We start from the raw sequence: 27,638 nt of genomic DNA, 5'->3' as shown, positions 1-27,638 counted from the left end.
AAATTTTCTTGCATGTTCTATTTTAAAATTAGTCACTTAGTTGAAATCAAACATACAAAAACACAAACTGGATTGGACCCAAAAGATATTATTATCATAAATAGAATTGGATTGCATGTTCTACTTTAACAAAATGACATGCTTCCCTTTTCCAGGAAAAATTATTAATAAATAAGAAAATTCTCCTTTTTTTTTTTTGGGCTTTTGATGCATGCTCTACCTGTTATTTTAGCTTTGAATTTGATGATCGATGCACGCTTTCTTTTTTTTTTTGATAAATCAAATTTTTATTTATTCATAATCGATGCATGCTTTACCTGTTATTAAAATTGTTTTAATTATTAATGTTATTATAATTTATAATTTGTTGTTTTATAAGTAAAATCAGATATTATAATTAATAAGAAAAAATTTGGCATGGACAAATTCTCCTAATCCACATCAATGAGCCTACCCTATAATACCCAAACTAGGATATGACATATTAAGTGAAAAAATCTGGTGAAGAGTACATCCAAAACAAAACATTCAGCTCAAACAAAGCACAAAGAACAAAGTACATCTAAAACAAAACAATCGGCTCTAATAGAGTACAAAAACAAAATAAGCTAAACAAAATTCTAGACTAAAGCAAATATGACGACAAAGCAATCCACACTCAAAGCGTAACAGACGAACCCAGGACAAGCAAACCCATATAAGACAAAGCAAAACTAGCAAAGCTCATCAATACAGAGGAAAAGCAATAGTAAATGTAATAACCCTATTTGAAATTTTCTCAGAATATTCCATTTTATCAAACTTTAGTAGCTGATGTTATTGAAATTCGACTGTCAAACTTTTTGGAGTAGACCAATATAAATATAGGGTGAGAGACATTTCTCCCACTAATCCTTTCCCTATTAGATTCTCTAGAGCTTTCCATTTCCCCCCTCTTTTCTCTCATTTTCTCCCCTTCTCACCAATCCAATACCCCAAATCTTAAGAGTTTTCTAAGACTTTCTCCATAAAAGCATGCTAACCTTATCCTTCCTTTTTCTTTGCTGGGAAGAGGTGTTGAATATTCGGAGGGATGACTAAATGGATGGAGTCAGATATTGAAGTGAGTTCCTTCTCTTCTTCTCTTTCTATTTAATGAATTAGAGTCATCAAAACAAGAACTAACACTAGATTAGTGAATTAAAGTGAAAGTGAGAATGTTAAGGTTTTGTAGAATTAAATCTTGGATTAAATGGATATATTTAAGGTCTTTGAATTTTATTTTAGTTGTTTAGTGTTTGAAGTAGCTAAATATGGTTGAAAAGAGCTTTACGAAGTTTAGTTTTGAGTTTGGGGGCTTAAAACCTGAATTTGAGAGCCGTAGGATGAGTTATGAAATTATAGGTTCGGCAACTGAACTTGCACAAGTTAGGTAGCCAAACTTTGCATGAATAGTCATGTAAGCAGTGCATGGCAATTTAGGCAGTCAAACTTTAAAGTTAGTTAGCCTTGCTTGCCATATCTTAGAATGTTATGTTTAATTAATTAATTAATTATATATATATATATCCTAAAATAAGAACTAAGTTAATTATATTAATTAATAAAATATTCTTGGCATGTAATAATTATGTTAAGTGAATTGTAATAACATAAGAACACTATAAAAAAAAAACTTTTAAGAATATTTTTGTAATTTCTAGAACACAGGACCTAGTTGATTGAACTATAGAGGAGTTAGGAATCCTAAATAGAGAATTGAACTACGAGATTTAGATTAGGATTGCTGTAAGCCCCGGATGGGCATTGTAATGTTGCTGTAGGCCTGAAGTCTTGTTTGTATTGCTTTGTAGGGAGGATAGGTTTCAATATAGGGAAAACTCTGCCAGATTTTCGATGGGATAATTAAGACAATTGAATTAAGTTATTTAAGTAATTAAAGTTAATTTATGATTAGTGTTTATTGAATTGTTAGTATATTTGCATGGGTCCATCCAACTACTACTGTTGACAGCCACTAGCAGGTCCAATGGTAGTAAATGGTTACTTAATCTCTTAGTAGGACCTACTTAAACTGTTTTAAATGAACTTCTTTAATTAAATTTTTACAGTCTTTTGGTACGTCCGTGCATCATGGTAGTTATGACCTATATTAATTATACTCGCATAATTATATTTGTTATTAAATGCATTTCATGAAAAATGTTGCATTGCATTTATTAATTGTGTTGCACTGGTAGTTCATGGATGACCCACTGATTCTCATTGGGAAAATAAAGGAAAAGGAAAGGAAATGGCATACATGCATGCATGTGAGCTCACTTATGAAAGTAAAGTAAAGGGATGTTGAGTAAGACAATTCTGTGTCTCTGACATTCGGATATTACGGATTACATAATCCACCTTAGGTAAGTCATTACTTATGTTTCCCTAGTATCTATCATGTGAATGTTAAGAGAAAGTACTTATACTTGCATAATTATATCTATTATTAAATGCATTTCACAATAAATGTTGTAGCTGTACTAGTAGTTTATGGATGACCCACTTATTATCATTGGGAATGTAACACCCTCATTTTAGCTATTCTGTATATTCTACTGTTCCAGTGATCGGTGTCGGTCCGGACAGCTAGAACGTCTGGAAAATATTTAAACTAGAGTGATGAGTCATAAATAACTCAAATAATGATAAGAAAAATTTAGAAAAAATTTTAAAAATAAAATATAACCAAGTTAAATGAGCAAGTGCCCTAGCGATGGGTAACCCAATGGGAAGTTGCGGTTTTCGCAGCTAGAAGCCCTAAACCCGGGAGAAAATTCATGAAATGATTTTTGAGACTCCAGAGAAGAGTCATTGAGGTTTCTATGGCATTAGAATGCCAAGAAAAGACTTAGAAAAATTTTTAGATCGATACAGACAATTTTAGTCTGTTAAGCCAAACAGAGGGTATTTTGGTCATTTCGTCTTCAGATATGATTTTTGGCCGACTTGTGCAGTTAATTAAATAATTATTATAATCTAAAATATGAATAAATATTGATAAAAATTAAATTAAAAATGAGTAGAAAAGAAAAGAAAAGAAAATAAAATAAAATAAAAGTCATATTTATGACATAAGCATGATGCAATTAAAGTATTTTCACCCAACCAAATTTTGACACATCATTATAAACTACTTAAACATGAATAAAAGGAGATAAAAATTGAAAAAGTGGACAGCCATCTTCAATCTTGGGCAGCAGAAACGTAGAGAGAGGAAAAGAAAACTCCATGAAAGCTCTTGTTTAAGCTTGATTTTTCCTAAGCTTTCCACCCCAAAACCCTAAACTTCCTTCACAAAAAATTATCCCTAAACCTTAAGGAAGCATAAGGCAGCAGAAATTTGAGGAAATTTTAAAGTTGGGCAAGTCCAAGTTAGGTCACAAGAAAGGTTAGTGCTATTTTCTTCCATATTCTTTTAGTAAACTTAAATTTGAGCATGAAAATGGAAAGAATTACAGGAAAAAAATTGAGAAATTATTCATGTTTGATGGAAGAAGAATTTTGGTAAGCATGTGTACCTATGGGAATTGATGAATTTAAATGAAATAAAATGTGTTTATTGGAGTTGCTTAGTAGGTATTTGTGATTGGATGTGTTAGATGGCATGGATAGCATGAAATGGACATTTTGGAAATTAGGGTTTGTAAAAAATTAGAGTTTTGCTTATGTAATGGTATATTAACATTGTAATGGTCAATTAGTGACCATTTGAATGTGTGTGAGGAGGAATTGAAGTGAGTAAGGATAATGGAGTTGAGTTTAGGCATGTTGCCTTTGGTGACCTGTAGGACTGGGTGTGAGTTCAGCAGGTTTGGGTAGCTATAATTGGAGTTTTATAGGTTCAATTGGTGCAAGGCTAATTGGACATGAAACTAGACACATACTGGCACAACTATGGTGAAGAAACCCTACCTAGAAAACCAAACCAAGTTGACCTAAAAATTACCCTAATCTGGGTGACCAACATGCTGTCCCTGGAAAATAACTAAATGAACAATGTTTGTTCAAATAGTCATAACTCAGTGTAGAAAAGTTCAATTGATCTGAAATTTTACCAACAGAAAGCTGAGACATAGCCCTAAAACTTTTATGAAGAACACAAACTCAAATTCTGAACCTAACTAATTTAAATTGCCAACCAAACTTAGGTCACCAAATTTGCCAAAACCAAATTTGCCTAGAATTCTAGATTTTGTTCAATCCGGCCAATTATGGTTAAATAATCATAACTTGAGCTAAAAAACTGCAAATGAAGTGATTCAAAAAAAGAAATGTAACTAGACACAATAAGAAACAACTTTGATGAAGACAATTTTGTCAAATTCCTACTGTACAAATGACCAATAGAACAGTAAACTTAGTGTTTAAAATTTGAAAATTGTAAAGTAACCAACATTAAGCTTTGAAATGGTATTGGCAACCAATACCAACAACTTTAGAATGCAAAATGTGGTATCTTGGTGAACTTAGGTTTAATAAATTTATTATGTATTAAAAAGTCAATAATTTGAGTGAATAGTAATACAAAGACACAAAGTATAATAACTAAATTGGTAGAGGAAATTAAGGTATGAAATTTGGAATCCATGAAACATTTATGGATTACTTGGAATAGAAATAGTAATTTACTTAAATGACTTAATGAACATTTAAGTTATGTAAATATATAATTAAGATTTGTATTCCCATTACTAGTAGGTCTAATAAAACATGAGTGACACCATTTAAATATGAAATGAAATTAACCTAGATGGATTGTTTAGACTTATACTCCCAACACCAATGGAGTTCATAATATATTAGTAATACAACTTGAAGTATGAAATGTACTTTACATGAATAGATTGTTGAATGAATAAATGTGATAAAAGTGTCATTTAGAATTTAGGTTCCCATCAAGAGAGAAAGGAAAGATGTTTTGAATGTGAATAGTACATAAGATTAAATGAATGTGAACTGTAATTAGCATGAATATTACAATGAATGCATAAATTACCTAGAAATGTGAATTTGGAAGTTATGTTTCCATTATAAACAAAATTAGAATGGTATAAAAATATAAACGAAAAATATAATGAAATGATGAAACATATAAACTCTTAATGGTACTATGTGCACATGTATTGCCTAGACACGTGTGTCAGATTGGATAGATTAGCATGCCAATAGGGTATTATTTTAGCAGTATTGCGAAAGGCTTTATGCCTGTATTTATGGCTTTATGCCCGTATTCATGACTTTATGCTCGCATTCATGGCTTTTATCCCTGATTATGTATTATCATGGCTTTTTAGCCATACTGACTGTATACGTGGTTGACGTTCTGCATCCCATGGTATGGTGGCTCGAGGCACCGCGGTATCCAGTGCCAATGACCCGTTATCCAGTTTAGTCAGCCTGTCATAGGTTATCTGGGCAGAAAAATTTATTAAAATAAGTTAAAAATATTAGAAACTAAATAAATCAGTGAGAAAATTCGAAAGGTATTAAACTAGTATTAAGAATTTAATTATTGCGAAATGATCCACAACACATAGAAAATATTAAGAGAGTAAATGAAAGACTAACAGAATAAGCATAACGTAAGTAATTATTAGAAATGCATCCTCCATAATAAAATAAACATAAACTAAATATTTAGATTTATTTATACATTATATAAATGATTATTGTAAACTTATAACAAAAGAGATTCTAGAGAGCAACATAAATGAAGAAAAATATACCATATGGCAAATTTCATATGAATCCAGTAAAATTATTGAATATAGAAAATATACTCCAATTATTTTTATTTGTATACATTATTTCTTGTCATATTATTGCACCACTAAGCAGTAATGCTTAGCGCGATGGATTTGTTTCCTCTCGCAGGCACTAAAGATAAAAACCAGTGGACATTAGACTGGAGAATTTAGAATCCAGATCTGCGGAAGTGTCAGAAGTGTACAAGATTGTCACCTCCTCAGCAATGCATGTAGATAAGGTCCATATAGATCATATTATGTATTTTGTACATTATAATTAGTTATTATTTGTAATGTAAACTATGAATTGTATGTTGAAATATAGATTATGGAACTGTAATTAATTTATAGATCATGTAAATTTTAAAATTATGTAATTATTTTGTAAATTATGCAAATTAAGGAAATTTGAAAATTTTGCTTATGTAATTTGAGAATGTTTACATGTGAATTGAGTATGAATAGATTTGTACAAATGACTATGTGAATTACAAGAATTGAATGTGAGATGAATATGATGAGCATGAATGATATTTTTATTATAAAATATTATTGAAAATTTCAAGCAGGTAAATAGTAAAATACGTTAACTAATAATAAAATAGGGAAAACTCCGCTGGTTTCTCTGTAGAAAAATAATTAATATTAAAATATAACGAGATCAAATTATTAAAGGAATAAAGTAAGATAAGATAGGGTGTTCCGGTACCGAATGTAGCATGCCTCACTCGGCTACACTGTAGTCGGGTGAGGGGTGTTACATTTATTGGTATCAGAGCACGGTTTAGGCATTCCTAGGCATAGATAGATAGAATGAGATAGTGTGCATAACATGCATTGCATTCATATGAGTCGAGGTAACACTAATGCAGATCTGTTTTCTTGGTTAATTTAGGTTAAGGTATAGACTCAGAATCGCAGAGAGCAGTAGAAGAAGAAGTAGTAAGCCGCATCCCGACTGGGAGTGATATTGGAAATCGGGGAGATCTTGCTCTACCAGTGTAAGAGGTGCCAATACAACCCCAACAGGCCTTGTTTGAGCAGATGACTGAATTCTTTCGACAGTTGACTGGGGTTATTCCACCACCACCTCAGCGGAAATCACCTTTAGGAAAAATTAGGAAGTATGGAGCTGTAGATTTCAATGGTAGAAAGGAAGACTATTCTTCAGCGGTTGAGTATTGGTTAGAAAGGACTGAAAGAGTCCTGCAGCAGCTCCATTGCACACCAGAACAGAGTTTGGAGTGTACAGTTTCATTGTTACAAGAAGCTACATATCAATGGTGGGATGTTGTAACCAAGGCAGTGCCACCAGCCGACGTAACTTGGAAATTCTTTCTGATAGAGTTCAGAAAGAAATATATTAGCTGTGTTCATGAAGAGGAACAGAAGAGGAGTGGTGATCAGCAAAAGAGAAAATTTGGATAGTCTAGTAATAAGAGGCCGAGAGAACAGTTAAGTCAGACATCTGATCAAAGTAAGAGATCTAGACCGAGGCCTATACCCAGAAGAGATCAACTAGAAACACTAGTAGTGAGTGCGCTAAGACGAGCAGGAAAATGTGGCCATTGTAACAAGTGGCATAAAGGTGAATGTAGGGGATTGACTAGAGCCTGTTATAGATGTGGGGCCATAGACCATCGTCTAAAATATTGTCCTAAGAGGAATTTACCACAGACTCAGACAAAGATTATGGAAGGACCAAGTACAACAGTAACACCACTTCCAAATGTCACCCAAGCCGAAGAGGAGCAAGATGCCCCAAATGTGAATTTGAGATAAAGTATCATTCCTTTATGATATGCCTAAGTGTATAATGATAGATTTGAAAAGACTAAGTAATACCATATATATATAAAAGGAGTAGACAGAGGGAGCAATAGAAAGGTAAAGGAATTATCTCAGATACCTACACCCGATAAATTTCGAGGACGAAATTTTTGTTAGAGGGGAAGAATTATAACACCCTCACTTTAGCTATTCGGTACATTCTACTATTCCGGTGACCGGTGTCGGTCCGGACAGTTAGAATGTCTGGAAAAATATTTAGACTAGAGTGAGGAGTCATAAATAACTCAAATAATGATAAGAAAAATTTAGGAAAAATTTTAGAAATAAAATACAACCAAGTTAAATGAGCCAGTACCCTAGCGATGGGTAACCCAGTGGGAAGTTGTGGTTTTCGCAGCTAGAAGCCCTAAACCCGGGAGAAAATTCAAAAAATAATTTTTGAGACTCTAGAGAAGAGTCATTGAGATTTCTATGACATTAGAATGCCAAGAAAAGACTTAGAAAAAATTTTAGATCGATACAGATAATTTTAGTCTGTTAAGCCAAATGGAGGGCATTTTGTTCATTTCGTCTTCAGAGATGATTTTTGACCGACTTATCCAGTTAAGTAAATAATTATTATAATCTAAAATATGAATAAATATTACTAAAAATTAAATTGAAAATGAGTAGAAAAGAAAAGAAAAGAAAATAAAAGAAAATAAAGTCATATTTATGACATAAGCATGATGCAATTAAAGTATTTTCACCCAACCAAATTTTGACACATCATTATAAACTACTTAAACATGAATAAAAGGAGATAAAAATTGAAAAAGTGGACAGCCATCTTCAATCTTGGGCAGCAGAAACGTAGAGAGAGAGAGAGGAAAAGAAAACTCCATGAAAGCTCTTGTTCAAGCTTAATTTTCCCTAAGCTTTCCACCCCAAAACCCTAAACTTCCTTCACAAAAAATTATCCCTAAACCTTGAGGAAGCATAAGGCAGCAGAAATTTGAGGAAATTTTAAAGTTGGGCAAGTCCAAGTTAGGTCACAAGAAAGGTTAGTACTATTTTCTTCCATATTCTTTTAGTAAACTTAAATTTGAGCATGAAAATGGAAAGAATTACAAGAAAAAAAATTGAGAAATTATTCATATTTGATGGAAGAATAATTTTGGTCAGCATGTGTACCTATGGGAATTGATAAATTTAAATGAAATAAAATGTGTTTATTGGAGTTGCTTAATAGGTATTTATGATTGGATGTGTTAGATGGCATGGATAGCATGAAATGGACACTTTGGGAATTAGGGTTTGTCAAAAATTAGAGTTTTACTTATGTAATGATATATTAACATTGTAATGGTCAATTAGTGACCATTTGAATGTGTGTGAGGAGGAATTGAAGTGCGTAAGGATAATAGAGTTGAGCTTAGGCATGCTGCCCTTGATGACCTGTAGGACTGGGTGTGAGTCTAGCAGGTTTGGGCAGCTATAACTGGAGTTGTATAGGTTCAATTGGTACAAGGCCAATTGGACATGAAATTAGACACATAATGGCACAACTTTGGTGAAGAAACCCTACCCAGAAAACTAAACCAAGTTGACCTAAAAATTACCCTAATCCGGGTGATCAACATGTTGTCCCTGAAAAATGACCAAATGAACAATGTTTATTCAAATGGTCATAACTCAGAGTAGAAAAGTTCAATTGATCTAAAATTTTACCATCAAAAAGCTGAGACATAGCCCTAAAACTTTCATGAAAAACACAAACTCAAATTCTGAACCTAACTAATTCAAACTGCTAACCAAACTTAGGTCACCAAACTGCCAGAACCAGTTTTGCCCAAAATTCTGGATTCTGTTCAATCCGGCCAGTTATGGTAAAATGACTATAACTTGAGCTACAAAACTCCAAATTAAGTGATTCAAAAAAAGAAATGTAACTAGACACAATAAGAAACAATTTTTGTGAAGACAATTTTATCAAATTCCTACTGTACAAATGACCAATGGAACAATAAACTTAGTACTTGAAATCTGAAAATTGTAAAGTAACCACCACTAAGCTTTGAAATGGTATTGGCAACCAATGCCAACAACTTTAGAATGTAAAATGTGGTATCTTGGTGAACTTAGGTTTAATAAATTTATTATGTATTAAAAAGTCAACAATTTGAGTGAATAGTAATATGAATAGTAATACAAAGACACAAAGTGTAATAACTAAATTGGTAGAGAAAATTAAGATATGAAATTTGAAATCTATGAAACATTCATGGATTACTTGGAATAGAAATAGTAATTTACTTAAATGACTTAATGAATATTTAAGTTATGTAAATATATAATTAAGATTTATATTCCCATTACTAGTAGGTTTAATAAAACATGAGTGACACCACTTGAATATGAAATGAAATTAACCTAGATGGATTGTTGAGACTTATACTCCCAACACCAATGGAGTTCATAATATATTAGCAATACAACTTGAAGTATGAAATGTACTTTACATGAATAGATTGTTGAATGAATAAATGTGATAAAAGTGTCATTTGGGATTTAGGTTCCCATCAAGAGAGAAAGGAAAGATGTTTTGAATGTGAATAGTTCATGAGATTAAATGAATGTGAATTATAATTAGTATGAATATTACAATGATTGCATAAATTACCTAGAAATGTGAATTTGGAAATTATGTTTCCATAATAAACAAAATTAGAATGGTATAAAAATATAAACAAAAAATATAATGAAATGATAAAACATATAAACTCTTAATGGTACTATGTGCCCATATATTGTCTAGACACGTGTGTCAGATTGGATAGATTGGCATGCTAATAGGGTATTATTTTAGCAGTACTGCGAAAGGCTTTATGCCTGTTTTCATGGCTTTATGCCCGTATTCATAGCTTTATGCCCGCATTCATGGCTTTATGCCCGCATTCATGGCTTTATGCCCGCTTATGTATTATTATGGCTTTTTAGCTATACTGACTGCATACGTGGTTGACGTTCTACGTCCCATGGTATGACGGCCCGAGGCACCGCGGTGTCCAGTGCCAACGACTCATTATCCAGTTTAGTCAGTTTGTCATAGGTTACCTAGGTAGAAAATTTTATTAAAATAAGTTAAAAATATTAGAAACTAAATAAATCAATAAGAAAATCCGAAAGGTATTAAACTAGTATTAAGAATTTAATTATTGTGAAATGATCCACAACACATAGAAAATATTAAGAGAGTAAATGAAAGACTAACAGAATAGGCATAACATAAGTAATTATTAGAAATGCATCCTCCATAATAAAATAAACATAAACTAAATATTTAGATTTATTTGTACATTATATAAATGATTATTGTAAATTTATGACAAAAAAAATTCTAGAGAGCAACATAAATGACGAAAAATGTACTGTATGGCAAATTTCATATGAACCCAGTAAAATTTTTGAAAATAAAAAATATGCTCTAATTATTTTTATTTATATGCATTATTTCTTGTCACATTATTACACCACTAAGCAGCAATGCTTAGCGCAATGGATTTGTTTCCTCGTGCAGGTACTAAAGATAAAAACTAGTGGACATTAGACTGGAGAATTTAGAGTCCAGATCTGCGGAAGTGTCAGAAGTATACAAGGTTGTCACCTCCTTAGCAATGCATGTAGATAGAGTCCATATAGATCATATTATGTATTTTGTACATTATAATTAGTTATTATTTGTAATGTAAACTATGAATTGTATGTTGAAATATAGATTATGAAACTGTAATTAATTTGTAAATCATATAAATTATGAAATTATGTAATTATTTTGTAAATTATGCAAATTAAGGAAATTTGAAAATTTTGCTTATGTAATTTGAGAATGTTTACATATGAATTGAGTATGAATTGATTTGTACAAATGAGTATGTAAATTACAAGAATTGAATGTGAAATGAATATGATGAGCATGAATGATATTTTTATTATAAAATATTATTGAAAATTTCAAGCAGGTGAATAGTGAAATACGTTAACTGATAATAAAATAGGAGAAACTCCGCTGGTTTCTCTGTAGAAAAATAATTGATATTAAAATATAACGAGATCAAATTATTAAAGGAATAAAGTAAGATAAGATAGGGTGCTCCAGCACTGAATGTAGCACGCCTCGCTTGGCTACACTGTAGTCGGGTGAGGGGTGTTACAGGGAAAGTAAAGGAAAAGGAAAGGAAATGACATACATGCATGCATGTGAGCTCACTTATGAACATAAAGTAAAGGGATATTTGGTAAGGCAATTTTGTGTCTCTGACATTCGGATACTAGGGATTACATAATCTACCTCAGGTAAGTCATCACTATTGTGTCCTTAGTATCTATTATATAAATATTAAGAAGAAGTCTTGAGGAGCACCTTTAATGGGCCGAGCACATTGGAATTTTGATAATGATTATAATGTGGCTAGGGAACCACTAGTGAAATGAATTACCTCCTTATGAATTGTTTGTGCTATGTAAACTTCATGTGAATGCTGCATATCATGTGCTTGACTATAAATTGTTCTATTATTTGGTTTTTTTTCCTACAATATGCTTCTCATTGAGCTCTCAGCTCACCCCCTTTCTCTATTTTTCCATTTAGGGACAAGTATTATAGATACAGTCAATGGATTTTAACTAATTAAGTTTCAAAGGTTACAGCCTCAATTTTGCTTAAAGGTAGATGTACATTTTATGGAGTTCTATTTTGTAATTACATATGAGTTTTTCTCTTTTATTGTTGTGCTTACTATTTTGAAATGTAAAAGAAATATAATAATAATTATTATTATTTACATTTAATAAATTAATTATATGAACTGTTTGGATTTAAATCAAGATTTTGATTTAAGTTAAGTTTGTTGCGAGTTCTAGTGGCTTTATACTTTCAGTGCTCTAGTGCGGTTAATGGTCTAAATTCAGGTAGTTACAAAGTTGACATCAGAGTACTAGATTATGAGATTGAACCTAACTGCTAGTAAAGATATGCAGAGTGAGAAGAAAGTAAAAGTAGGAATACAACTCACTATATAAATGCAAAATATGTTATTCTAAAAAGATGAGTATAGTAATTTTGTATACATGTTTATTGATTTTGATAGTATTTTGTTGAGTTGACTGCAGTTTTGACAACTTGTTCCTTTCTAGCAAGAGTAGGGTCTAGTTAGAAAACATGCAATTTATATAGAAGATGCACAAGTACATAATGGCTAGTTACCTAATCCCTTTTTTTGTTTAGATTAATTATAAAAGAAGAAAGACTCTAGTTAACTTTTTTCTTTATCCAAATTAATTAAGAAATTTTATACTTTTCAATATCCTATATGGTAAATGCAATTTAAAAAATTAAAAATAAATTGAATTCCTGGTAATATTTCTCTCATATTAATGGACACACGATCTATTATATTTATACAATTTGAAAGATTTATGATGATCATGAAGCAGTGGAGATTTTATTAAAAATTAATCTTAAATTTTTTATCAATTTCAAATTTAATCATTGAATTTGTTTGATCATAATCTCTTATCTCAAAAATTAGTATTTTACAATAATTCAATTAAATTGATTTTGTCAATCATATTTAGAATGAAGAAATTTAATTCTTTTTAATTTAAAAAAATTATTTAAAAAAACTAAAAATCAAATATGATTGTGTGAGAATTTAATTGAATTTTTTTCTTATAAATGATTTATTCTAAAAGAAGCCTACAGGTTATAATGTTCCTTTAATTTGTGTTAATTAGAAAGCATCTCAATCCAAGAAGAATGTGATAAAAAAATAAATGGAAAATTTAGTAGGATATGAAGCAATTTGCTTGGAATATTATCACTTTATTATCAGCTTACGCTATACATTCCAATCACAATACAAAATCACATTTTGTTTTTCTTAGGTGACAAATTATAACAGTACGACTACAAAATCATATTGTCATCAATTTATTGCAGAACATATTTTCCTAATTTCACTATCAGAGCCTGTCTTTACTCCAATGTTACTCATCTTCACCATGGACTTTCCAAACTCAACATTGAAGTTCAATGCAGCCAAGCCTCTAACACCCAAGAAACGTTGAACAAAGGTTCTGGTGGAAGTATCAGTCCATAATTTCTGATCAGACTCAAGAATTCCTCGCCCATTTCTCAGGTTGCCGAAGAAAGATGCATCAAACTTGTTTTCACTATCTGTATCCAGTGCAACTCGCTTTGTCCTGTCACCGTTCTGTGGACACAGTGCTTGTAATTGGGGAAGGAATAAAGCGCTGATGGTAGGATCAGATCCATTCCCAGTTGTATTATATAATCTGTAATTAAAGAACTGGCAAGCTGTAGTCCCTATTGTATGTCCTCCTATATCAACAAAAAACCATGGATATGGAAGTTAATTATCATTGAATTTTATGTTTTAAGACTAATCAAAATGTGTAATTTTAGATTGGGTTTTTACACTTACCAACTAGTGTGACAAGATCCTGTGCATTAAGACCCTTTGCAGCGAACTTTTGCTTTTGTGCATCAATGGAGTCTGTGAAGCCAGGCAAATTAGCAGTGTCAGATGCCGATGACACCCGGCCGTCTCTACGTCCAGTAGGCACCTGCCAACTTCTTCCACCAGTCTGCATGAAATTTAAAGAAGCTAACGATTAGCAACAGTTTGAAGTAATTTACTTAATTATCTCTTCATTATATGTGATAATTACCAGAACAACAGAGTCACGGGCTGCAAGTGCAAGAATATCAGCGCAAGAAACAAGTCCAGGACATGCAGCTTCAAGCTGAGTCTTGGCATCGTCAATAACTTCATAGCCTTTCAACCCAAGATTTGGTAGGGCAGTTTTCTCAGTGTTGGAGCCATTAATGAGGATAGAAGCATCGCATCCTCGGACAAAGCAATCATGGAAATGCATCCTTAGCAAACCAGGAGCAATTGCAGGGTTAGATTTAAAATGTGTTGCAACTGTTGAGCTTACAATGGATTCAGCTCTAGGACAAGTCCTAGAATAGAATCCAACGCGAGTGCCTTGACCTTGCACCAAAGTCGCAAGCATGGCAACCAAGAGGCATATTAACATAGTGCGTCTCAACATTGAAGTAGGTGGCAGCAAACAATCAATAGTGATCGTAAAGGATAAAAAAAACTTGATCTATATACTGGGCTAGAAACTACAAGATATTGGATTCTGTTTTGGTGGTGATGTTAATTGTGCAAGAGAAGTGAAGTATATATAGGCATCTAAAGTCAAAAGAAAGGAAGTAAGCAAAGGCAGCTTGGGCTCTTCCACTAGAACTGATATATGGAGGATGAGTTGGGAAGCAATATAATATGGCAGCTGCCCTTAACGTTTGTATTGTTATAAATTGGGGATTGCATGATCCTGTATGATTACGTGAAGAATATTAAGTCTTTGTCATTATGTAATGCTTTGAACCCCTTGTGGAATAGTATTAATTATTTTTCTGTGGTTTCCCATTGCTTTTTTTGTCCAATGCTATGAGAGAAATAGGATTTTGGACGGGAATGCCAGCAAACTGGGAAACTGACCCTAGACCCAGGGCCATGCATATATGGCCATAGTGCTAGAACGCGCTTCTACCTACTTCTGCACCGAGCATCCAAGAGAATGTGCGTTTACCTTGTTATGGAGTCAAACATTCATTATTAGGAAACTTTATAAATCATCAAGTTTAATTAATTCGAATGAACCTTGGGTATTTTAGTTTAGAGACGTAATTATTATTGCATGCCTTTCAATTTATCATATTTAATTGCACAAAAAATGAAGGTCGCAAGCTTGTTCCTTTCCAAGTTTTGGTCAATTCATCTCTATGTGTAATTAATTCTTCCATGTGAAATGAATAAGAGGGATCTCTATGTGTAATTAATTCACAAGAATGACATGGTGGAATAAATGGAAAAGAAATGCACCCTAGGTACGCACAATATATATTGAGAACAAATTTGAAGAGGGCTCTCTATTTAAGAATCCTTTTTAATTAAAGGAAGTTAAGTTATGCTAAGGAGCTTAACCTTCAAGAGAAAGGAAAAAAAAATCAATGTGTTTATATCGCTATTGATTCTCGTAGAAATGTCTTGGACAACCAATTTTGTTCATAGCTTCTCAATCTACCATGAACTCACAACATAAGATATATAATCGGATCTACCTATTAAATATATAGATATTACATATTTGTATCTTGAATCCATGATAGATCAGGTCTTAGTAAAAAAAATGAGTTAAGATACTTGTGAGTTGCTTAAATTCAGTTAGATAAAAGCAGTCTAACACATTTTCTTAACAAGCTGAGTTAAAGCTTAATTTTTAATCTCATTTAATAAATTGTACTCAAATTTCATTAATATTTGATTTGTTAAGACTCATGAATTGATTTATTTTATAAGCTCATGATATGAACATATTTATGAGATGGCTCATAAAATAAGCTTATTTATTAACTAATTTACAAACTCATTAAATTAATGCATTATGTTGATATTTATATCATTTATGTTTTATTGTATTAAGTATATTAATTTTTTTATAATTATTATATAAAGTAATATATTAATAGTTATTTTATTAAATTATGACATAATTAATTAAGTTATATAAAATATAGTTATAAAATTAAAAATATATTTAATCCCAAACTTTATGACCCTAATAGAGCCATATTTATAATTTAAATATAAAGTTTTTTTATTATTCTTAATAAAAAATGAATTATTATATCATAAATAAAGTTTATATATATATCATTAATTAATTTAACATGATATTTTAATTGAGTCTATTAATAGAATTATTTACCGTTCTTAATTCTCTAGAGTTGAAGCAAGTAGAAAAAAAAATCTTAAAATAATATATAATATAAAAAATAGAAATTAAACCATATTAAATCAAATTTATAATATATATTGTGTGTAATATAATGCTATAGTAAACCAAATTTATATTCGTTTGCTCACTAATCTTGCCCAGGTGAATAGTATACGTGTAATTCTAGCATATGTCAACAATGTAATTCTTCTCCTGAATCTATTATTCATTGTAACGATCCAAACCAGGTGTCATTACCAGTGCTAGGGATCGGATCAGCTTAAGGCTGCCGGAATTTGTAGCAAGCCTAAAACTTGTGGAACATACATACATTCCTACATCTTACCACCTTAACGTACATCAAACCATTACACCTTGGTCTTTTCATTTATACATAGACATTCTTAATATAAAAATAGTTCACAATTTGATCCTTAATATACATAAGATCTAAAGTGTAATGGTTCATCATGCATACCCTCAAAAGGGTTAATACAACATATACATCCTTATACTTAAACAATTAATTATCAGCACAATACTGTCTATTCATAAATTAAATGTCCATCTACCCATACATCATACATAAAAAAGGGCTAAGACTACCCTTGATACTTTCTCTTCAAAGAGCTCTTCTAGTCCTACAATCCTGCACCTGGGAGTTAGGAGAATGGGGTAAGTTTACACAAGTTTAGTGAGTAAACTAACCATCATTAATTATGTCATTCATTCATACACGTGCAATGCATCATTTGTATGGATTTTCACATCACAAACATTTCACATAAGATGGACATTATCTCTAATAACTCCCCAAACTTTCCTTTTAAACATGACCTGTGTCATGTACCTAGGGGCAACTATTAGATCTCCCTTGAAGGACAATATTAAGATCTCCCTTTAGGATTTACTTATGGATCCATAATATATGTAACATTACATAAACATAACATGGGGGGAGTAATGGGTCATCCAATATCCATCAATTCACTAACAGTAATTTATGCAATTATGTAACATTTTCGTATTCTAGATATATATATCCTAAATAAATATGACGTGATACATGAGGATACTCATTAATTACCTGTAAATAGTTTTCATTTTGTTAAGGTTAGAGTTACTCACTTCTTGTAGCCTATCAACCTCCTTACTTGAACGGGAGCTATCCTTTGATCCTTACCCTTTTGAGTCTCTCAAGTCCGATCCTATAAAATCGGTCCCTAGAGTGTTATACAAAGCTCTCAAATTCTGTATATAACATAAACATCATATTCTAGGCCCTTAGAAACCATGAAATTAGGTTTTAAAACCTTAAAATTAAATGAGAAAATAAGTCGAAACCAAGTTCGACTGCTGAAGTCTTGGGTTTTAACTGCCAAACCTTAAAACGTTAGGTACCCATTTTGGGCAGGAGCCACTGCAACTATCAAAGTTTAGGACTTCGGCTGCCGAACTTGGAAAATTTTCAGATTTTCTAAGAAAATGCAAGCTTTGGCTGCCGAGCCTCTGGCTTTCAGTAGCCAAACCTGGGAGTTTTTAGAATTCTAAAGTCAAAAACCTGCAGATCCCTTTTCCTATTAACACCCAAACTCATTTCAAAGTTCCAAAATACTTTATGTCTCTAGAGCCTAGAACAACTAGAAAATATGCTTAAAACTCACATACATTTATCAAACTTAAATATTAGGTTTTCCCCCAATCTAACATAGCATAAACTTTCAAAAACTTAACTTAAAACAACTTTTCATGAAATTAAAGCTTTAAAAACCTAATTCTTCATCAATTCTCTTAAATCGATTGATTAGATCAAGAAAAAAAGAAGGTTATCTCTTTTCTTGGAGCTTAGAGGCAGGAGAACCAAAACTTTAAAAATTAAATCTACTCTTCCACACTTCTAAATGGAAGAATTCACCTCTAAATCTCCAAAAACTCAAAAGAATCTCTTCAAAGAGCTCCTTGTATGCCCCAAAGTTGAGAGAGTGAGGAAATAAAGAAAATCCAAGTGTTTTGAGCAGGAAATGAATTGAGTTTCCTTTTATACCCTCTTTGTTAAGGGACTTTCGGCTGTAGAAAGTTCAGTTGCCAAAGTCGGCTTTGCCCAAATGGGCATTTGAACTAAAAAAGGACTTCGACAGTCGAAAATCTGTCTTTCGGCTGCCAAAGTTTCTTCTGTTCAAAATACTTCTTTAAAACTTTTAAAGAACAAAACTCTTAAAATATTTTTCATTTTTAAATATATTTTGAACATTTTAAATACACATACCTGAATATATTTTCACATCTTACCATCACTCTCTTGTCAGTGAAGTCTCAGTCTTCATTAGAATATTTCGTTAAGAACAGATATTTCGACATCAAAAAATAACGAGTATTACATTCATACTTTATGAGACTGCCCTTTTGTTAGACCATTATGGTCAACTCTTATTTCATGTTCTTCTTTGGACCATTTTTCTATGAGAGATGTTCATCAATAGCTTCACTAGAATTGCCCAGGGCAGCACTCCTGGTATTTTCAAAGGTTGGAACACTACAATAATTTTTAGATTACTAGTGAATTTTTCATCGTTAATCCTATAAAATCTGTTAATAATTGAAATAACTAACGGTTTGCCGATGGATGAAGGTGATTGTAATGAACTCTTTAATTAGTAAATGTTTTTAACAACGGATACACTAATCCATTAGTAAATTAAGTTAAAAATTAAAAAAAATTATTAAATATTACAATTTTTTGGTAAATTTACAAATCGATTTGAAATCTGTTAGTAAATTAATTGGTAATTAAAAGAAAAAAAATTATTTTCAATTTAAGTAATAAATTTTATTATTAATTTTGATATTAATTTTTTCAAATTATATTATTATTATAAATATGTTTTTATTTTATCATTAATAATTATTGTAAATATATTATAATGAGAGGAAAAAAAGTGTATTTGATAAAGGAAAAAAAATAAAGATGAGAAAATAAAGTGAAAGAAAATTATTTATATTAATAAAAATGAAAAATATAAGGTAAAAATTATGAAGGAGAAGAAAAAAAAAGCGAAGAAAATGATAGAAAAGTGAAAAAAAAAATAAATAAATAAAAGAGAGAAGAAAGTGAGAGAAAATAGAAGAAACGGTAACAGAAAATAAAAGAAAATAAGATTAGAAAAAAAAAAGATGAGAAAAAGAAAAAAATGAAAGAAAATGAGAGAAAAATAAGAAAATAAGAGAAGAAAAATTGAAATGAAAGAAGAGAAAATGATTAAATAAATGAATGAGAAAAAGAAATATGTTGTTGTAGGTATACATGCGCGATTTAGCAATGAATTATTTAAAAAAAAAAAAAAAAAAAAAACCTATTTCCCCTCCAATAGTTATATCAACGAAATTTGAAATACATATATGTTTATAATTAAAAAAAATTATGTTATTTTCTCCTTTAAAATTTATCAATGGATTTTAAAATTTGCTGGTTAATCACTAATAAAATTCAAAATTCATTGATAATTTAAAGAAAAAAAAGACTAAATAAGCATATGCACTTTTAATGGAGGGCCAAATAAATCCAAAATTAGTTTTTAAGTCAAATAATTATTAAATTTTCTAATTAAGGCCAAATAAATTTTCATTTTATAAAATATTATTTTTTTAAATTTCAAATAATAAGAATTATTATTATTATTCTTAATTAAAATAAAGTTAACGAAAAAATTAAAAAGCGTGATGAACAAAAATTATTTAATATTAAAATATTCTTTTTAAGATATTATTATTAAAAATTAAAAAAAAATAATATTTTAATTTTTTGGACAAAAAATTGGATCTATTTGGCCTTGATTAAAAAGTTATATAATTATTTGACTCTAAACTTAATTTTTGATTTATTTGACCATCAACTGATAGTACAAAGACTTATTTGATATTTTTTATATATATAATTTAAACACCAATCAAGTTTTTATCTCACAAATTATGTACCAATTTTTTTCTTATCTCACACATTATCAATCGGTTTTATAATCTGTTACTAAATTACTAATAAATTTGAAATCCATTGATAATTTAAACATTTAATTTTTTTTGTTTCACAAATTACTAAGGAATTATAAATTACCAACGGTAATGGATTATAAATTATCAGTGAATTTCAATTATGTTGATAATTTAAATACTTAATTTTTTTATCTTATAAATTATCAATGATTTATAAAATCTATTGGTTAATCTGTTGATAATTTAAAGACTCAATTTTTTTTTACAAATTAACAATGAATTTAAAATCCGTTAATAATTAGAAACGGATTCATATCCCTTAATAAAAATTGTTGCTATTTTGGTGAATTCTTCTAATGGAATGGCGAATGGTTTTTCCTATAACAGTACCAACCTCTGTCTTAATGGACCCTGTATATGGACCTAGCATTTAATATCCAAAATTTGAAATGAACTACTAAAATGCCTCGTACAGGAAAAGGTAGGACATGACGTGTTGCATTTCCGAGGTACAGCTGCTAATGTCATCAATGCCCTCATAAGTGTTCAAAATGTGACAATACAACTATCAAGGCACACAATCGTTATTATGACTGAAACTAAAAATTCAGATTAGGGGGGGACTAATGATGAAGTTCACTTCAAACTTTGACTTATCTCCATTGGGCTAGACTCACTTAGTCCAACCTAATAGATATCAGATCCAGACAAAAGACAAGCCTAACGTTGTCGATCTGATATCAACCTAGAGCTACCAACGTTGAACACTAAGAGATCGGCAGGATCATTTGGCCATGTTGATAAGGTAGAGCTCGGATTGGTAAGGACGAACTTGGTATGGCGTGGATAAGACAAAAGCCATTAAAAATGGTAAGCGAGATCATAGATGAGAATCACGCTAACATGCTACAGTTCTGTTGTATATGGCAACACACCACTTGGCATTAACCAATGAAATTCCAAGAGTCATGCCATAATATCTTCTATGTGCGCCTACTCAGGTAAGTTTTTACATACATTATCATATTTTCTCTGTTACATTGCCTTGCAAACTCTGTTTAACTTGAGTGTTAGAGTGGTTGCCATTAGGCCACCAACCACTCCTTCTATGTGGTTTCAGGCTATTCAGATCCAATCATACTCATTTTGTGCCTAAATAGGAGGCAGCATCAGTATGTGTGGTATTTTCGAGGGTTGTTGCAATGTTGTGGGAAGTGTTTATCAAGCTGCAGTGTATTTCTTAATGCAACCGGTCCTAATTCTATAGTCCTTGCCAGAGGTTCGCAACATGGTTGGAAGACTACACCAAATGGCTAGGTTAAGGTCAATATGAACGGCAGTTTTCAAAGTGATACTAGTTTAGCCAGTGGGAGTGGTCTGATTTTACGGATCATGGTTCATGGCTTCTCTTTTAACTGTGGCTGAATTATTTGCTATCCGACAGGTACTTTTAGCGGTATGGGATATAAGGGTCATCGATAGGTTTTGTTAGATTCTGACTCCCTCCTTACTATTCATTTTATAGATTTTGGTATTATGGATTGTAGTATGCTAGTGTTGAGAGACTGGGACTGCAAATTAAGTTAACCATAGGTTTAGGGAAAGAATTTTGCTGCAGAAGCTCTTTCTCATTTTGGCAATTCTATTGATTTGGAGTCCATCTAGTAGTGTTTTAGATTAGATTGCTGCTGATTATGGGGATGCAATTCCCTCATAACTAGTTTTGTTTGTTTGCTATTTGGTATTGTTTTTTCCGTTATATAAAGAAAATAAATACATACATAATTTCTTGATGTCAAAATAAAATTAGAATCTGAAAATATCATAATCTGCGAACTATAGTAGTGCCTTTATATATAGAAAATCCAAGTGAGAAATTTATATATCATCTACGAATATTATTATATTAGATACATCTTAACTTTTATATATAGAAATAAAGAATTTATGTTATGTTTTTTAGTATTTTTATTAATTAAATATATGATATGCTGTTATATAAGAAATAAATTTTCTATTTAATTTTCAATCGAAATCAGATATATAAATTAAGGATAATCAATTTTTTTTTTTATAGACCCAAATATATATATATCATTGAGCACTTAAATACTGTACATTATGATCACTGCCTGTTCGAGGATTCCTGTAATTTAATGCTTAATTATCAATTTCAAGTTAATGTTAATGTTCACTATTAAAACTCTTCATCATCTACTGTTGACCTTGTGATGGGTATAGACCATCTTCCCAAGAAAGCATTGTAATTTATGAGCTGGATGACACCTCTTTTCGGTAGCTCCATCAGGGAAGTCTAAGGCATCAACATGAAATGATCCCATCCACATCCAGCCCTTGGTCAGATTCATGCAGTGCGCTATCCATCAGTGCCATGTGCATTGCAGGATGACCAACTGTGACCACAATCTTTTCTGGCTCAGATTCATCGGATAACTCATTCAACAAAGATTTCCAGGCTTTCCCAGACAGATCCCAGAGAGATAAAAGTGTCTCATCCTCATTTGTTTCATTTCTACATAACGTGGCACACAATCAGCACCCAGACACGTCTCATTCTTATTTGTTTCATTTCTACATACCGGGGCACACAATCAAGACCCAGACAATCTTCCGCTTCTTGCACTCTGGAGATGCCATGGCCGTCTCAAAACAAGCATTCTTAGGGCTGCTGACTATACTTAGTGTTTACTTCAAGATCAAGAAGAAGTTCTGCAATTTTCTGAGACAGTATAATTCCTAGCAGATTCATTTGGCTGATCCCCAGAATTAGGAAAACGAGCCTCTAGATCACCCTGTAAGGTTCCATGCAAACAAGTATGATCCGCCTACCGGTTTTTCTTACCCCAGAACTTCCGGCAGCAACAGGTGAACTCGGTGTCTGATTTAAATGATTAAGAGGGCGTTTGGATCATGGCTAATAGCTGATAAATATACAAACAGGTGAAACATAATTTTTAATAACTTTAAAAAAATAAAGTTAATAGCTGATAGATAACTGATATGCTATCACCAACCACAGATTGTATCAGCTCTATTTGTTTAAATTTTATTTTAATTATACTACCTTTTTCTCATTTAACTTGAAAATTAATATTATTTTTTTTTATTTATAATTTTATTATCTTAATGAATGTATTTCAACTTTATTAAAATATTTTTTATTAACAACATAAAATATAAAATATTTATTTATGTCTAAAAATTTAAAATTAATTTTAAAATTTTTCTTTATCAACAACAATAATTACTTTATTATTTTATATATATTTTTAAAGTTATTTAATTATTTTTTAAAAATTTTAATTATTTTCTTATTTCAATAAAAAATAAATGATATAATATAATAGATTAATAATTATATATTTATTTTAATAATATGATAAATGATATAATATATTAATTTAATAATTATATATTTAATTTAATAACAAAATAAATAACATAATATAATAAATTTATAATTTTATTATAATACTGAAATACAATAGCTGAAATACTCACACCACAATTGCTCTAAAATCCTGAAGTACTCAGTTCCCAATCCAATAGCTGCTGCAACCAAAGCCTGATTAACAGCATTGTGAGCAACCACTAGAATAGACCTGCTATCATGGGATAGGATTTGATTCCAGCAGTTTCTGGCTCGAACCCACAATTCTCTCACAGGTTAATGACCATCAATGTTGAAATTTGCAGCGTTTACTTGATGGTGTTTGAGTTATTTTCAAACTTATCTTATAATATCTCATTCTCCTTCTCATGTTCTGTAGGAAAAGGACTAAAAAGAAAATAATAAACAAACACGCTATAAAATTATTGATATGGTTGCCTAATTTCATGAGTTTTCTTTATCAACTATAAATATTAAAGATTTAAAATGAAAGACCAAAAAGTAAATCGAATCAAAAGCATATCTGATTACATGTTCAGTACAATAACATTTCAATCTTCCCTTAACCATTTGAAAATAAAATAAAATAAAATAAAATCTCCCCTTAACCGTGCCTGTCCATGAATTGCTTGGCCTTGCTGTAAGGTTTCTTCAAGAATTCCCTAAACCTTCCTAAATCAAGCTTCACATTTTGCTCCATCAAATATATATTCATGATCTCAGGAGGCCACCCTTTCCCCTGAACCTGAATACCATGAGGATCCTTCAACAACAAGCTATCCCTCCCATATTTTTCCACCAAGCTACTCTCTTCCACTCCAATCCTGTACTCCATGTACTCCAAATCCAACCCTCTTGCTACCCTCCCAAAAAAAGCATCGGAAGCCCACTCGATCCCAATTGGAACCACCTGCACAAACACTGCCCTTGCACGTAGAAACAACTAGTGTGTAAGTGCTGCACCGTGCACCCCAACCAATGCATGGCTTGATTTGATCAGTGCATAAGATTCAACCAAGGAGGTATTAGCCTTGGGTGCAAAAACAATCACTTCAAAACCAATTTCTTCCATCGCCTCAATTACTTCATCCTCATTCACAATCTCACGTCCTTTGCTTCCCTTGCGGCTCGCAAGCAAGAGCCGTGGACGAGACTCTAGGCTTGGAGTTGGAGGGTTCAAAACGTTTTGGCTATAAGCTTTCTCCAGAAGAGCCCTAAAATGCAGGAACGTTCTTTGGTTAGGCATTAGGGTTTGGTTTATCGTCATGAAGCCATGCGAGATTAGGCCAAATTCTGCTGAAGGAAAACAATGGGTCCTCGTCGTGTCGTTGAGTGTCAAGATCGGGTGTGTCGTGAACGCGTTTAGAAAATCTACGTACTTGGTGACCCACCAGCTAGGAGCTTCTGAGATAACGATGACGAAATCTTGATCGGGGAAGATGGTGTTGACAGTGATGAAGAGAGGGATGATTCCGTCATTGAAGTCGTGAAAGAAGTTTCCGGTATAGCCTCCGACACTGAATACTAGGGCTGGAGCACTGTGTTGGATTTCGCATGGTGGGCTTGTTGGGCTCAAGGTGAGAGTGAGTTCTTTGATTTGGGTCATGATGATATCATCGAATTTTCTAGGGTAAGGTTTGATTTTTTCCACCGAATTTGGATTGGCAGGGCCTACGAGAAAGAAAGTAGAGGTTGTGGGGTCCAGAACAGTTGAGCCGTTGACCGAGCAGAGATCATAGCGCAACTGACTGCGGTCGCAGCTGATTTGGCCTCCGAGACGAAACTGCGGACCTTGTCTGGTAATCGTCCTCAATTTTGCACGTGGCTTCTCTGCAAACAGTATAATAATAAAATAAAATAAGTAAGGACAAAAAAATGGTAGGCAAGATGACCAATTGCATATGTATGGATACTATCTGAAATTATTCAAATCTAACAAAATTATTTTAATTAATTGTACAGTGTTTAAAGAGAAGGAGAAGAAAAAGAAGTTGATGTTATTAATTAGTGGGGATCTAGGATTGTTATAAAAGATTATTTGCGTAATGATTGGGCATGGCATATTTACCTTACCTGAACTAGTTTTAATATTGAACACAGAAATTGAGGACATGCTGATATGGAGTAGAAGCAGAACCAATGAGCAGACTATGCACCAAGCAGACATCCCTGCTTTTGAAATATCCTTTCTCTTGTGTAGTGCCATCAATCTTTAACCACCCTTTCTTTATATGTATACATATACTGGAGAAAACTCTGAGTCTTGGCCTTGTTTTGAAGATCTTGAGGTGACCATTGGAAGAAAAAACCTGTCATGAATAGCTACTCATAGATCAAAGTCTGCGGAGGGAAAGAGAGAGAGGCAGCTCTACTTCTTCTCCATTGCCTGTATGGTAAACTATCTATATATAGTTCTTTGTTGCAGAGAGAGTGGAAGATGAAGGGAAGGGGAGAGAAGGGCTTCGGATCTGCCATTTTAAAAACCTTGTGGATTGACTCGGACAGATAACCATTGATCATGTGCTCCCTTTAATTGAAAATTGAAATTTATTAAGTCAGCTATCAAACAAAACTAACAAACGTACTAAATTGAATATTTTACTTTTGATTACTATCAAAGGAAATTACTGTCAACAAAAAAAAAATATATATATATAAAATTAATGAGTTTTAGTTTAATATATTAAAATTGTGTATAAAAAATGTAATAAAGCAGCTCATTTTATTGCTTACAAAATGCTTCATAATAACACTTTTACTTGTAATCTTTTGGAGTAATTCAGCTTTGTATTTTTTTTTTTCTTTGTCTTTTAAAAGCTTAATAGATATAATTTTTGAGATAAAATAATTATATTTTATTTTAGGATTATATGTGAATACATTTATATTTTAATTTAGTCAAAATTAAACTAACTCCAAATCAAGCTAAGCCCGTACGTCTGCCTTAGAACAAATTAATAAATTTAAAATGTGAAACAACTACTCTTTCATTTTCAATTAGGCAACAAAATGGTACCTACCATTGACAAAGTCATACCTGTAAGTTTGAAAAAATATATATGATATACGTAAATTATGCAAAAATTGGTCTCATTCAATTGGAATATTAACGCTTTATTTATTATATATTAGCTAAATGTTCGTGTATTGCATGATATATATTTATTTATTAATATAATTTTAAATTTTTTAATTAATTTTAAGATATATAATTTTAAAATTTTTATAATTAAATAAAATATTAAAAAAGAATATTTATAGAATTTTATAATTTAAAATAAATATTGATTAAATATAACTAATATTCTCATTAGATAAAACCATTTTGATATTAAAAAAAAAAAAAAGCTTTTATGATATAAAAATTGACCGCATATTCGATAGTCTTATCTTAAATTAAATTAATTCTATTAAATTTTATTACTCTTATTATTTTAGTTTTGATATTTTTAAATTCGTAGTCTGTTTATATATATATATATATATATAAACCATATTTTAAATGGAAATATTTTTATTAATTATAATAATTAAGAAATCCTGAAATTTTAATTTAATTTTATTTATTAAATTATTAATCCTTCAAAATTTGTTCATTAAAATATGTTTCAAGTGGCATTATTATAGATTTATTTATCAATTTTACAAATTAATGTATAACATTTGATGAAATACATTAAGAATTTCTAGAAAAGGCAAAAAATGATTTATAATAAGTATCTACATATTATAAGATATATCAACATCAGATAAAAATAATATTATTTTTATTTTTGATTAAAAAAGTGATACAATAATTTTTAAATAACAAAATTAATATTCTT

General features: G+C 31.1%; 2 protein-coding genes and 1 pseudogene across 2 annotated transcripts; all 3 read right to left on the bottom strand.

Annotated features, from left to right (window-relative positions):
- Positions 1-13,404: 13,404 nt before the first annotated feature.
- Positions 13,405-14,840, bottom strand: LOC110668344 (cationic peroxidase 2). The gene is made up of 3 exons (XM_021829537.2): positions 14,295-14,840; positions 14,048-14,210; positions 13,405-13,944 (listed from the first exon to the last, which is right to left on the bottom strand). The coding sequence occupies exons 1-3, from the start codon at positions 14,679-14,681 to the stop codon at positions 13,529-13,531; spliced, it is 966 nt and encodes a 321-aa protein (XP_021685229.2). The 5' UTR covers positions 14,682-14,840; the 3' UTR covers positions 13,405-13,528.
- A 7,759-nt stretch (positions 14,841-22,599) lies between these two features.
- Positions 22,600-24,649, bottom strand: LOC110668333 (2-carboxy-D-arabinitol-1-phosphatase-like; annotated as a pseudogene).
- LOC110668330 (xylan glycosyltransferase MUCI21-like) lies at positions 24,214-26,311 on the bottom strand. Its single transcript, XM_021829521.2, has 2 exons — positions 25,888-26,311; positions 24,214-25,644 (listed from the first exon to the last, which is right to left on the bottom strand). The coding sequence occupies exons 1-2, from the start codon at positions 26,018-26,020 to the stop codon at positions 24,758-24,760; spliced, it is 1,020 nt and encodes a 339-aa protein (XP_021685213.2). The 5' UTR covers positions 26,021-26,311; the 3' UTR covers positions 24,214-24,757.
- Between the last annotated feature and the right edge of the window lie 1,327 nt (positions 26,312-27,638).

The sequence above is a fragment of the Hevea brasiliensis genome, chromosome 2 (assembly GCF_030052815.1).
Source record: "Hevea brasiliensis isolate MT/VB/25A 57/8 chromosome 2, ASM3005281v1, whole genome shotgun sequence".
In the NCBI taxonomy this organism is placed as follows: domain Eukaryota; kingdom Viridiplantae; phylum Streptophyta; class Magnoliopsida; order Malpighiales; family Euphorbiaceae; genus Hevea; species Hevea brasiliensis.
This window is presented reverse-complemented; position numbering and strand designations above follow the sequence as displayed.

Bases quoted from the DNA above. Each gene is read 5' to 3' on its own strand.
- LOC110668344 (XM_021829537.2), bottom strand. From the start codon at position 14,681: ATGTTGAGACGCACTATGTTAATATGCCTCTTGGTTGCCATGCTTGCG. The intron at 14,211-14,294 runs GTAATTATCACA...AATTTCATGCAG, and splicing joins CCCGTGACTCTGTTGTTCTG to ACTGGTGGAAGAAGTTGGCA. The intron at 13,945-14,047 runs GTAAGTGTAAAA...TTGTTGATATAG, and splicing joins GGATCTTGTCACACTAGTTG to GAGGACATACAATAGGGACT.
- LOC110668330 (XM_021829521.2), bottom strand. From the start codon at position 26,020: ATGGCACTACACAAGAGAAAGGATATTTCAAAAGCAGGGATGTCTGCT. The intron at 25,645-25,887 runs GTAAGGTAAATA...TACTGTTTGCAG, and splicing joins CAATATTAAAACTAGTTCAG to AGAAGCCACGTGCAAAATTG.